Source organism: Chroicocephalus ridibundus, chromosome 7, assembly GCF_963924245.1.
Source record: "Chroicocephalus ridibundus chromosome 7, bChrRid1.1, whole genome shotgun sequence".
In the NCBI taxonomy this organism is placed as follows: domain Eukaryota; kingdom Metazoa; phylum Chordata; class Aves; order Charadriiformes; family Laridae; genus Chroicocephalus; species Chroicocephalus ridibundus.
In genome coordinates this window covers 22,821,363-22,834,790 of record NC_086290.1, presented here as the reverse complement: position 1 = coordinate 22,834,790, position 13,428 = coordinate 22,821,363, and the positions used below count along the sequence as shown (strand labels likewise).

General features: G+C 51.2%; 1 protein-coding gene across 1 annotated transcript; it reads left to right on the top strand.

The window, feature by feature from the left end:
- Positions 1 to 1,633: 1,633 nt before the first annotated feature.
- KMO (kynurenine 3-monooxygenase) lies at positions 1,634 to 12,262 on the top strand. Its single transcript, XM_063342304.1, has 15 exons — positions 1,634 to 1,816; positions 2,729 to 2,798; positions 4,803 to 4,900; positions 5,825 to 5,914; positions 6,163 to 6,211; positions 6,989 to 7,076; positions 7,708 to 7,873; positions 8,396 to 8,467; positions 8,997 to 9,118; positions 10,449 to 10,596; positions 11,063 to 11,120; positions 11,234 to 11,316; positions 11,588 to 11,689; positions 11,783 to 11,842; positions 12,024 to 12,262. The coding sequence occupies exons 1-15, from the start codon at positions 1,763 to 1,765 to the stop codon at positions 12,189 to 12,191; spliced, it is 1,428 nt and encodes a 475-aa protein (XP_063198374.1). The 5' UTR covers positions 1,634 to 1,762; the 3' UTR covers positions 12,192 to 12,262.
- The last annotated feature ends 1,166 nt before the right edge of the window (positions 12,263 to 13,428 follow it).

Below are 13,428 nucleotides of genomic sequence, written 5' to 3'. Positions count from 1 at the left end.
GAGTGCTGTGAGTGATTTTTCCAAGTAATAACTGTCACTGCTGGAAGTTAATGGTGTGCTGTCTGTGCTCTGAAAACAATTAATGAATAATTTATTTACCATGTAAAACCGACCTTGCTCTTTGCCCTCTTTGCTCTGTTTTCTTTGCTGTGTGTCGGTCAATTAGATAGCGTGGATCAGAGAAAACCAGCAGAGGGTCTTCACTGGCAACTCATTCGGATGCACTGCCAGGGCCCATGGGCACTAATAGCCTTTAACAACCCCAACCAGTCCCACCTGGGACCCCTGCCCTCCCCAAGGCCAGCAGTCCCATTTCAGCTTGGGACTGCCTGTAGGTCCTGTTCACCCTGTCCTGTGTGTTCTCTCCTTGCATGCTACTGCAGGTTGGGACCGTGGCACGGCACGGCACAGCGCGGCACGGCACGGCACGGCACTTGCTCCCTGTCCCCTCAGGAGCAGCTGGCCCTTGCTACACTGGGAAGCAGGCCACCCAATGGAGGATGGCGCTGTGGGGATTTGGTCTTGCTCCTTTGAGACATATCTGCTGTTTTGGGCTGTGCATTGCAGGTTTAGCAATAAATGGTAGTTAATGTATGTTAATGAATGTGTTTTTATTGTCTGCTGTTTAATTATTTTGCATAGGCTGTAATTGGCTCCTTGCTTTTAAAAGCTTACTGTGTGCAGGATTGGCTCAGCAGAGCACGTCCTCCTGAGGATGGGCAAGTGAAACGGTGCACGCAGAGGTGTCTCCTCGCAGCCTCATCTGAGTCCTGGAAAGATTCTGCAGATTAGGCATGGACCCTCTGCTTAGCATGGAATCATAGAATGGTTTGGGTTGGAAGGAAGATCATCTAGTTCCAAACTCCCTGCCATGGGCAGGGTCACCTCCCGCTAGACCAAACTACTCAAAGCCTTACCCAGCCTGGCCTTGAGCACTTCCAGGGATGGGGCATTGACAGCTTCCCTGGGCAACCTGTTCTACTGCTTCACCACCCTCACATTAAAAAATTTCTTCCTAATATCTAATCTAAATCTAACCTCTTTCAGTTTGAAGCCATTACCCCTCGTCCTATTGCTACACTCTCTGATAAAGAGTCCCTCCCCAGCTTTCCTGTAGGCTCCCTTTAGGTACTGGAAGGGGCTATAAGGTCTCCCTGGAGCCTTCTCTTCTGCAGGCTGAGCAACCCCAACTGTCTCAGCCTGTCCTCATAGCATAGGTGTTCCCTCACCCCAAAACGCTCAAGCCATACAGAGTTTACTTGGGCAAAAGATGTGCTCACAGAGGGGATCAGGCCCCTGGGCAAACTGTGGTTCACGTCCTGTCCTCAGGAGTGTGCTCCAGGAGTTACTCTGCGCCATCCCACTGGTGCCTCTGCAGTTGCAGCCCAGTGAAGCACCAGCAAAAGCCCAGCAGATGCATGCTCTCCTCCTGCTCTGTGAACGGTTCATTAGGGGGTTCTTGAAGGCTGCAGAATTGCTTTACAATTTTCAAAAGAGGCCTTTTAATAAGGCCTGACTGAATAACACCCCATTCACACCTCTTCACCTAAGGCTCAGCGTGACTGGCCACACGGCCAGGCTGCGTCACCAACAGCCTCTGGGCTGGGAGTTAAACTTTAACATGAACCACGGGAGAAGAACGCAGGTGTGACTCAAACGTGCATGTTCCTCCTCTTCTCCTCCCTGCTGGTGAGGGCAGCGCAGCAGGACAAGGAGTGGAGACACAGCAGTAAGAACCTGCAACCTCGGGGCTGCCTCAGCGATGGAGCCCAGCGACTCACAGGGGAAAAGAGTCGCTGTTGTTGGCGGTGGTCTGGTAGGAAATGCACTTTGGCTGCTGTGTGATTGCATTTGCCAGGACTGTAAAAGCATTGCTGAGATGTGGGGTGAATGTGTTCCTTAAAATCATTCCTCCTTTAGATGACAAGGTGTTATGGAGGAGTTGGTTGAGTTCCCACTGCAGGAGGCAGCAAGGCTCATTTGAACAGATTGACTTAGTAGCAGAACGGCTCTTTCCCTCGAGGGAAAGCTTTGCTGCTGAGATATCCCAGAGACGCAACACGTCTGACTCTAAAAGACAGCATAAGCGTTGCAGCAACTAAATCTCCCTTTTGATTTTTTTTGGCTGTTAGCTTCTCAGTCCCTGTGCTGCTGGAAAAGAGTGATGACATAAGAGTCTGTAGTTCTGACAGTGATTAATGATGGAAATTAAACACGAAAAAGACAGCCATCCACTTAAATAACAAGCAGGACATATGCGTGCTGTCCTTTTTAAGGTAACATCTTGCTTTTGCACATGTGTAGCTTCCCCTCATGTGTTCCCAAGGAAATGCTGCAGTACCCCGAATTCTATCAAGGAAGATAAATATAGTTCAGAGAGGAGCAGGGAGCTTGCCTGTACCAGCCCCGGTTGTCTCCAGCTGAAGGGGTTAGCCCTGCTGCAGCTAATCACTGTGTGTAAACAAGCCCTGAACTTGGTATGACCTTATATGACGAGTTTTGATGGGTGACTTTTGTCTTGGAGGCTCTGCAGGCACATCAAGGGTGCCAGAGGACTTCTCTCCAGGAAGAAGTCCTCTAGATTCTCGATCAAAGGGTCTTCCTGTATATGATGAGCTGCATCCCCCGACCGCTGCTTTCCCTTGATGCATCTCAGTAATGATCTGTGATATAGCTACCATATAGCTACTAAACACTTCATCCGCCATTCCCGATCCTTCTCTTGTAGGTGGGTGCATTAAATGCCTGTTTCTTTGCTAGACGAGGTTTCCATGTTGATGTTTATGAAGCCAGAGAAGGTAAGATCAACCTGATCATTACTGCTTTATTAATGTTTCTGTCCCTTTATGGATAACAGTTCTTGAAGAAGCAAAAGAGCACCTGTGTGAACTCACTGAAACTGCAGAAAGGAAACGAAATCTGAAAGTGTGACACTTTGGGGATATTCTTTTCACTCTTCCCTTTAGCTCCTGTGGTGGAGGGGAGCATTTATTTGAAATGCATTGTCTTGGGTGGAGGGAACCCATGCTTCAGCTACTTATATGATGCCCTTTTTTATGCTCTTGGCTTATATATTCATTCAAATCATCACCTTTGAAAATTTGTCTCTGCATGAAGAATTATAGCACAGTGCTGTTGAACCAAGCTGGGTCAGAAGTTTTGAAGCAACAACTGTTAATGCTGCAACATCTCTGTTAGGGTTAAAAGCATCAACTTGTCTGGTAACAACTGCCATCTGTGGTGAGGAGGGCTGGTGGCAAGAAGGGCAGAAGGACAGATGGAGTGCTTTCAGGAAGCCTCCAGCTCCACAGGGAACTGCAACAGAGAAATGATGGTTTGGAGCACAGGTGCTGGCTGAAAGGGAGAGGAATAGTTTGCCTTCAATGCCTATGAGCTGACAGACAAATAAAACCTGGGCAGAGATGGCAAGACAACCAGCAGATGAGAATGACACCATGGAAGGCAAAACTCAAATCGAACATGCAGTGAAGGGAAGGAGATGCCCCATGACACCTCTCTTATGAAGAAAGGCTGAGGGATTTGGGTCTCTTCAGTTTGGAAAAAAGACAGCTGAGGGGGGACCTTACCAACGCTTATAAATACTTAAAGGATGGGTGTCAGGAGGATGGGGCCAGGCTCTTTTCAGTGGTGCCCAGAGACAGGACAAGAGGTAATGGGCACAAACTCGAGCATAGGAAGCTCCATCTAAACATAAGGAGGAACTTCTTTACTCTGAGGGTGGCAGAGCCCTGGCACAGGCTGCCCAGAGAGGTGATGGTGTCTCCGTCTCTGGAGACATTCCAAACCCCCCTGGACGCGTTCCTGTGCAACCTGCTCTGGGTGACCCTGCTCTGGCAGGGCGTTGGACTAGGTGATCTCCAGAGGTCCCTTCCAACCCTATGGTTCTATGGTTCTATGATTCTATGTGACATGTGGCCTCTGTGATAACTCTTCCTGCTTCGGCAGATGTCAAGACGGGCAGTTCTGCTGCACGGCTCTCAGCTGTGCCCATCCTGAGTCCTGCATACAGCTCTGGGTCCCCGCTGCAGCAACAGGGGTTCACAGCAGCCCGCCCCAAGCGACGCCAGCAGGCTGCAGGCTTTGAGCAAGAGCAAATGTCTTTTCACCACGATTTAACTGTTAAAATCTTTGCTGGATGTTGTATATGCTAGAAGTTTCACAGGTTCAAAAAGCCTCTGGTTGCTCTTACTTGCCTTTTAAGTCAGATGGATTTTACCACTTTGCTCCAGTTTTTGGCCCATTTCTTGCGCTGAGATGCAACCCTGAAAGCTATTGGGACAACGCTCCACCACACACGCTGGCCAGACAGCCTGGGAAGCCTGAGTGAGGTCATTTGGAGGAGAAACAGGGCAGCACTCAGACATTTCCATATGAAAAGTGATGGAGAAGGTGACCTGCCGGCGTCCCAAAAAGTGTCAGTCTGTGGGTCTCAGCAGAAGCTGCCAACCATTCATCGCTCAGCTCTCTCTGCTTAGAGGATAAACGTCTCTTAGTGATAACGTGCCCCCCGGCACTGTGGGAAGCTGTCAGGATCCGGTGTTCCGTTGCTGCACTTGGCTGCAGCTGTTTCTTCCGGGCTAGAGGTGGCACAGAGGAAGTGGCCCTCCAAGCTGCTCAGCTGCCTTCCCAACAGCTGAACGTGCCCTCTGATACCTGCCCTTTCTGCACGCAGTGGGGGGACGGGGATTCCACTCTGCCCCGTCTGCTGTCGCTGCAGGGCTTTCGGAGTATACCAAGCTGTGGTATTGGCGTCTGCATAACCAACTGTTCTTTCCACGCAGATATCCGGGTGGCCACCTTTGCCCGTGGCAGAAGTATTAACTTGGCCCTGTCCCACAGAGGACGCCAAGCCCTCCGAGCTGTGGGGATGGAAGAACAGGTACTGTGGCAAGCTTCTTGTTGGTGGTGGGATATCTGTGGTAAAAATGCTGTTGACTTCAGCGGGTGATGGACAGGTTCTCTTCTGCTCCCTAAGCACACAGGGGCCACTACACCGGTAGCTCTGCTTTTGTGAGGGTGGAGGTAGACCTGTCCCACTGCATGCCTGCAGCCTGACCCTCCACTGCTTCATGGCACAGCCACCAATGGAGATCTCCCCCAGCCTAGGGGCAGCACCCAAGCCCGGGCAGCTGGGGTCTGCTCATGGCAGACGGTGCTTCCCTGGGAGACCAACATTCAGACAACATCTTCCAGTGTTTGCCTCCCTGCTGTGCTCTCCTTCCCTCCTAGAGGGTGAGGGCGAAAGGAGCAGGAGTAGGTGGACTCCCAAAAGAGCTGGAGTACCAGCAGGATGTGATAAAGGGGGCTGGTTTCCCCACTGACATGCCCAGATTTGTATTTTCCCACAAAACCCTGAGCTTTGGGCTGACCCCTGAAATCTGTGCGCGCTGACCTCTGCACTTCTGGTGGTGGTGGGTTCTGCTGGTCCCTGCCTCCCTGCAGAGAAGGAGCCCAGGCTTCGACAGGTCATATCCCAGCACCAGGATGTAATCTGATTGTCATCCCCTTCTCTGTCCAGCACCTTGAGGCTTTTCATGTCCCTTCTCTCAAAAAATATTTTTGCACTGATTTTTATGAGAATGAGCTTGTTAGTAATCTCAATAAAATGTAGTGACTTGGTGTTGACAGCCCTGTAAAATTTTCCCCAGTAACTTGGATAGTCACACAAAAGTGTATGAGCAGAGAGCATCCCATTCTGCTTGGAGTGCAGTGCATGGGGGGAATGGCGCTTGGTAGCTTGTGTCTTGCTCTGCGGCAACTCAGTTTTGTCCAGAAGGCTGGGTTATGTTCCCTTCCATTTCAGATTGTGTCCAAAGGCATTCCCATGCGGGCAAGGAGAATACATACGCCTTCAGGGAAGAAGTACTCTATACCTTATGGGAAGAAGAACCAGGTACTGGTCTCACGTTGCCACTCAGAGATGCTTTGCAGAGCATGAGGGGTCTTTGATGGCATTTGCGGCTCTGTGTGATGAACAGCCTGGGCCTCACATTCCTAAAGGCAATGCTGTGAGCAGGAAGGGGATTGCGTGACCCCCCCCAGCTTCAGCAGGGCTGTTTGGAGAGGGTGGTGTTTCTTGTCTGGCCAAGCAGAGCATCCTTCAGCAATGCCTCCTGAACCCCATGTTTGTTTGCCTTGCAGTACATTCTCTCTGTGGACAGAGCAAACTTAAACAGAGAGCTGCTAACAGGTAGGTTGCCAGGTCTGTTTGCAAACACTTTTACACCCTATTCACCAGTGATTTAGGGTTTATCCCATGAACTTTGGGCGCCAGGCTCTCTTTGCCTGTGAGTTTGGCATAATCTGGCTCTCAGAAAATGCAAATGTGAACTAGCTGTGTTTTTAAGAAGAAAATCTGTGCTGTTGCCCTGATGCTTGTCTGACACAAAAGGATCTTCAAACAAGTCCCCCCAACACCTTTCTGCGTATGCAGAAATCCCTGAGGAGCAGCCCTTGTGCATTTGCCCTCGAGTGGGAGCTGCCTCAGCACCCTGACTCCCGGTACCGGCGTCTGCTCCCAGAACTTCACCAGCCAAAGCGGGAGTTATCTCCTCAGCCTTGCCACAGTTCATGGCATTTTCTGCAACCCGGTTGTAGAGAGACAAATAGAAATTGGAGCACTGTGGCAAAGCGTGTAATCAGGCCAGGCCAAATTTCCCCAATTTTCCTGCTGATTACAGGCACCACATCCCATTCTGAAATACAATGTAGTGATGGTGGAAACAGATCAATGACTCATGTCGTTGCGGGCAAGAAAGAAATCTTTGCAGGATTCCTTGCACTTTTAAAATAGTTTTCATCGCAGTTGCCCAAATGCGGTTCTAGTGTGCCCTGCCCACCAGCCATCACTCAACACAGCAATCTTATTTACTTTAATGGCAAAAGTTCCTATAATTTAGGGATCCCTTGGATATATTTTTGGGGTCACGGTACAAACCTCTACATTTAGTTGTCTTTCTTTTCACAGCTGCTGAGAAGTACTCCAACACCAAACTGTACTTTGGACACAAGCTCCTGAGCTGCAACGCAGAGTTGGGGACGTTAACCATAAAAAGGTAATCCCTGCGCAAACCTGGGATCAAGTGCTATGTTCACTTATTTTCTGTTTAATCATTCATAAAACCTCAAACAATTGAGCAATCTCAGTTTGAAACTAGTGTGTTATTCCTGAGTGGGCAAAACTCAGTGTCAGCTTTGGAAAGGAGAGACATCAAAGCAGGGTTCATGAGGAAGCTGAAAAAGATTTCAGCAACTCTTGAACCCCCCAGCAGGCTAGGGACTCACTTGTTGACCTGTGCAGGGAATAAACTTGCCGGTCTCCATAGCCCTTGTTTTTCAGGGAGGCTCATCAGGGAGGACAGCTATTGTTTCATAGTTGTGTTAAGTTCTGGTCATGACTCCCATCCACCTGGGGATGCATGCTCTGACAAATAGCAGCATTACCCCAACAGTGCCTGTTACATTCTTGGGTAGATCTGGCAGACTTATGCTTTTGATAATCTACAGGATAATTTTCCTAATCCTGAGCTTCCCAGACAATGAAAACCAGTCTTCCCTCACCCTGGAAGATTAATAATGCTGGAGGTGACACTGGCATTTTACAAAAGGCAGATCCATTGTGCCCAGTGGTGCTGAGCTGGCCTGGAGTTATGGTAGGATTGATCCAAGGAACTCTCTGGCTTTCAGATCTGACCAATGTCCATTGGAAGTCACCTACGATCTCATTGTGGGATGTGATGGAGCCTTCTCAACAGTCAGAAAGCAGTTCATGAGGCAAACACGCTTTAACTACAGTCATGAGTACATTCCTCATGGCTATATGGAGCTAACCATCCCTCCCAAGGATGGAGATGTAAGTGTGCCTGTCCTGGGGGCTGCTACCACCTTTGTAGATGGGACACCCTGCTACCCTCTCATGATGGGTCTGCTACAGCAGCTCTAGAAAACTAATTTCTCACTTGGCGCTCAGACGAGGAATTAAAACTTTCGTAGGAGAAGGCAGGCATCTCTTCTGCTTCTAGTGGTAGTGCCATTGTCTTAGTACTGGCTGCAAAAGTCCTAGAGAGCCTGCCCTAGAGTGGTGGGGTTAACTCTAGCTCTGAGAGGTCCTGGGGATATTGGGAACATGTCTGCAAGGACATCAGTCATTGCAAACCAGCAGATTTTTGCCCATCTTTCCTACCCTTTCCACTTGCCCTTGCTCTGTGTCTCCCTGAAGCATCAGGTAGCAGAAAGGGGCTCTGTGGTCATTGTGTCTTCTCATGGTACAAAGGATGGGAACTGGTGTGGCTGGTGTGGAGGGCAACCAAAGGCTGGTCTGGGGAAGCTGAGCAGGGCAGGTCAGGGATACAAAGCAATTTTCCTTCTCTTTCAGTTTGCCATGGAACCCAACTACCTCCATATCTGGCCGAGAAACACCTTCATGATGATTGCACTGCCCAACATGGTAATAACCCATGGCCACACTCCCTTTGGGCATGGGATGGAATTTGTGGGGATGAACTGGATGTGGTGGCAGGTGGCAGGCATGTGGCAGGGGCTGGGAGGGCCGAAAATGTGCCAGGTGTCCCACAGCCTGCGGGGGTGCAGGGCAGGACCTCCCAAGCCAGCCCTGCCTCATAGTGCTGAGTGGGTACTTGTGCCACTGCTCTCTGCCCACACATCTGAGCCCACCCGAGCTCCCCAAAAACCAGCTCTCCGCAGCTGGATGTTTTAAATCAGACATGGGAGCACCAGGGCAGCATGCTAGGCCCATGCTGGCAGATCACATGCTGCCTGTTTCTGCCTCCCCCTTGCCTGTCCCCAGCGTGTGCAAGCCCACCACAGGTAACAGGGTGGCTGGGAGCTTGTCCCCACTGCACGGGTGGGTTGCTATGATAGCTGGGTGACAGGCTGGGCACTGAGCAGCTGCTGCAGATACCAGGTGCTCTCGATGGCCTCTGGTCTTCTTTCTGACCTTCCTCCCTGGCTGGCAGGACAAGTCCTTCACCTGCACGCTCTTCATGCCCTTTGAGGAATTTGAGAAGCTCACGACAGGCGAGCAAGTGCTGGGTTTTTTCCAGACCCACTTCCCAGATGCCATCCCTCTCATCGGAGAGTAAGTGTTCCCATCTCCCCTTCTCGCTCATCAACGCAGCGCCACAAAGCCAGGGGGTGCATCCCCACCCAGCCTCAGGGTCCTGGCGATGGAGACTTTGCTGAAGCTGGTGGGCCAAGTGGTTGTGAATGCTGTTGGGGTTGATCCCCATCGCCTGTTGGTCTGAAGGAGGAGGGGGAATGAACAGACCAAGCTCCTCCTCCCATCCGTGCTGGAATAGCAGGCTCAGCAGTGGGATGCAGCCCCATCCCACAGCAGTTGCTGATGGAGTCACACTGAAGCACTTCTCTGTCCCTTGGAGGCACAGACCAGGCCTTGCCACTATGGGAGGAAAAAGTGGGTCACCTCCCACTGCTTTCATATTGCTGTTAAAGGTTTTGAACACAAGGGATGGGGTTTTACCATGGGTTTTTGACATTAGAGGTGGGTGAACAAGGGTTGCTTGCTGAAACCAGCAGTGCAAATGTAGTCCCGCTGTTCAGATAGCTGAGTTGCGCAAACGTTGAGATTTTAGCCAACAGACTGAGAAAAGCCAGGCTTGGCAAAAAAACCCGCCTCCACTGTGCTGACTAACCAAAGTCTGTCGCTTATTGATTTTATGGCTAAAACAAATATCAGGGCCGTGAGACACAAGAGCAGGCAGTTCCCGGTGGCGTGCTGCTCCCTGGGCACTGGGACCCTCTCACTGCTGGGCAAATGGCACAAAGGCAGCAGCATGGAGCCACAGCAGCACGGAGCCACAGCACCCCACTCTGCCTGGGGTGTCAGTGGGGACCAGGCCTTTCCAACACACGTCCTGATGGCTGTGGCTCTGTTCAGAGTGTCCTCATTTTCCTGCAAAGGGGGATGATCACCAGCCAGTGGGAACTCCAGCCCATGCTATTAAAGCTTCTGCTTTGTCACGTAGTTGTCCGTTGCACTGGTTTTTTGCTGACAGGAAAGGTCTCAGCTGTGTTAGGGACTGTATCACAGGACTTCATACGAATTTAGAAACGCAGATACGCTCTGGTATATCTTTTCTACAGTGACTGACATCCACCACTGCTCATGGTAAGAGGACTGAGATGTCGATGACACTCTTGCTCACGGTCAGGTTTTGTGCAGAGCTTAAAACCTGCAGACAAAATATTTGATCTACAGGGGGAAGTTAATTAAATAGGTTTTACTCCACGCTTTCCCCAGCACAATTATCCTAGTGAATAGTCTTAGTTTCTACATCCCAACGCTGGCAGTGCCGGTGACCCTGGCTTCCTGAGCTTGGATGTGGCATGACTTGCTTTTCTTGTCTCTTGTGGTCCCACAAATGAAGTATCTGTTGTTTTGCCTGAAGGCGAGAGCTGAAGCACGATTACTTTTTGCTGCCAGCCCAGGCCATGATATCTGTGAAGTGCTCCTCCTACCACCTTGCTTCCCGGTGCGTGCTGATGGGAGATGCTGCACATGCCGTTGTGCCCTTCTACGGACAGGGCATGAATGCAGTAAGTTCATGGCTGGCCCTGGGCTGTATTAGTTGGGTCTCCACTCTTTTTACCCAGAAGTGCCTGGTTTTAGGGTGTAGCTCCATATAGTTCAGGGGCTGGCCTGTCTCACAGTCTGATATCCACTGCATTGGCAGGTGCTGAACTCCCCTCAGGCTGCTCACTAGGACCTGTCTGTCCTTAGGGGAGGAGAGGGGATGGGGAGGTGTTGCCACCTTCCCATGGGGCAGACGACTGCATGGGAGGGTGGTCCAGCAGAGCAGCCCCATGCTGCCGGGAAAGGCAACCCCCTGGATTTCTCTGCAAGACCCCTGGCAGAGTGGCCTGGAGTAAGGCTTCTGCTCTGAAGGTGTGCTCAGTGGGGACCCTGCATGTGTGAACAGCTACACTAGCAAAGCATCCGTGAGAGCACTTCTCGTGAACATGTTGTTCCCTCTGCCTATTTACCCTGTAATTTTCCTCCCAGGGCTTTGAGGATTGTCTGGTTTTTGATGAATTAATGGACCAGTTCCACAATGACCTTGGTGAGTGAAGGTGGCTGGGGCGGAGCAAGAGCAGAGGAGGACCCCTCTGCGACTGAAGGCAGCTGGATACCCTGCTGCAGAGCTGCCCATGAGCTGTCACTTTCTTGTCCCAGGTGCCTGTCTCCCTGAGTTCTCCAGGCTGAGGGTGCCAGATGACCACGCGATCTCAGATTTAGCCATGTACAACTATGTAGAGGTAGGCGAGCTGCACACAGACTTGCGGTCCTGCAGGCTGTGCACATAGTGGCACTCTGTTAGGATGCACACAGCAGGCAGAGTCTCTGGCAAGACTCTGGATGGGCTGTCACCCTGGCAGACTTTAGCCTAAGAGCTTCTTGGGAATGCCACTGGGGCAGCTCTGCTCCCTGAGGTGACCCCCAGGACAGGCAGTGGGAGAGCTAGTAAAATGCAGGGGAGCTCTGCCAAGGGCAGAGGGGTGCAAAGGGGTGATGGTTGCTCTGTTGCAGATGCGTGAGCACGTGAATTCAACGTGGTTCATTTTCCGGAAGCATGTAGACAACTTCCTCCACACCCTCATGCCTTCCACCATTGTCCCACTGTACACCATGGTAAGGCCAGCTCCTTGCCCCCCACTGCCTGAGCTGCCGCAAGCTCCTCCTGGCTGGCTTTGAGGTGGTGATGTGCTCCTGCAACTCTCCCAGGTGACCTTCACCAGAATTCGCTACCATGAGGCACTTCAGCGTTGGAAATGGCAGAAAAAGGTTGGTCAGTGATGGTGCCTGTCCTCCCCACGCCATTAGCCTTGTGAGCATCCTGCACACCAGCACTGCGCAGCTGCAGAGGGGGAGCTTTGGTGGTGGGATAATACCAGGTGGGTGCAGGTATGAAGGCCTTGGTGCCGCAAACCTCTGCTGATGCCAGGGTTTCTCTTTGCACTTGCAGGTAATTAATCGAGGGCTCTTTGTCATGGGGGCAGCGGGACTAGGTGGCACCTACCTGCTCATAAAGTGGCTGTCACGGAACTTGGACTTCTGCATGGAAAGCTTGTGGGGCTGGTCCCATTATCTGAAGAATATTGGAAATTTTCCCTTTGGCCCAAAAGTGGCTTAAATGTAAGGGGAACTCCTGGTTGTAATAAAAGTGAAGCCACGTGCCATTGGCTCAGCTGGATGATGTTTCACTTGGGATGTGGCCTGGCAGTTTCTGCAGCCCCTCTGCCTCCTGCCCCCTCCGGAGCGGTGGTAGTCCCTCTCCCTTTCCCTGGGCGAGAGGAGCCCATCAGGGCACAGAGTGCCAAGAGAGCCTCTGCAGGGGCTCAGGCATATCTCTGCCTCATCTCAGCAGCCTCATCTCGAGTGATGTGGTGTGTCATGGGCTGGGTGTGGGTTTTGTATGCAGTAATGGGGGGAGCTTCCTCCCTGCCCCAAATCAAAGAAAATATGGTTCAGCTATTCTTGGTGGAAATTAAACAATTTTAAGAAAGGATGTCCTGGGGCAGCGCTTGAAGCCTGGAGAAAGGGCCGATCCCCACCTGGCTGAGAAATACTTCTGACTTTTGCCACAGGTCTCCACAGAGGCACCACCAAGCCTTTGGGCTAAAGCAAGACCAGGGGCCTGGAGGACCCTCCTAGCTCACAGTTTTCCCTCTGAGCTTTTGCATGTGCCCTAGCATATACTTCTGTCTAATGCAATTACTGATCCTATTTCTTTTTGAAAAAGTCTGTATCCCTCATTGATTTTCTCTAACTGTCCTCCGAAGCGTGTTTGTGGTTGCGCTTGTACTGCACGCGCTCCACCAGCAGTAAGACCTGCAGCTGCTGACAGGGGAGACAGAGGGTTTGTTCGTGTTCGAGTACCAACAGCCTCTGCCTGGGTCCCTGGCAATGGGCATTGCATCCAAGACCCAGAGCCCTAAAGGGTGCCTCTGGTGTCTTTATGCAGCCAGGCGTGGGGTGGATGGGACATACACCGAGCTGGGGGTCCTTGAGACAAAAATAGGTGCAGGCTGGGATAGTACTGGGGGTAGTATCAGACACACTTTCCTTCTTTTTACCTTGCCCTAGACCCTCACGGTCACTGCTGAAGAACACTAAAATGGCTCACATTAACCCCATATCTGACGCAGTACAGCCACTCTTGTTTAAGGAGGTTTACATCTAGCTCCCAGCAGATGGGCAGGGACAAGAACTGGTTTGCATCATTTAGTAAGTCATTTTTGGCTTGCAGGGGAGCACCTTTCAGGACGTAAATGACAAATTAGTGTAGAAGAATGCTGGCCAGCATTTTTCCCAGGCACAATCTATGGGAGATGCTGGCAGTAATGACAGGATTTTGTTGTAGTTTCCCC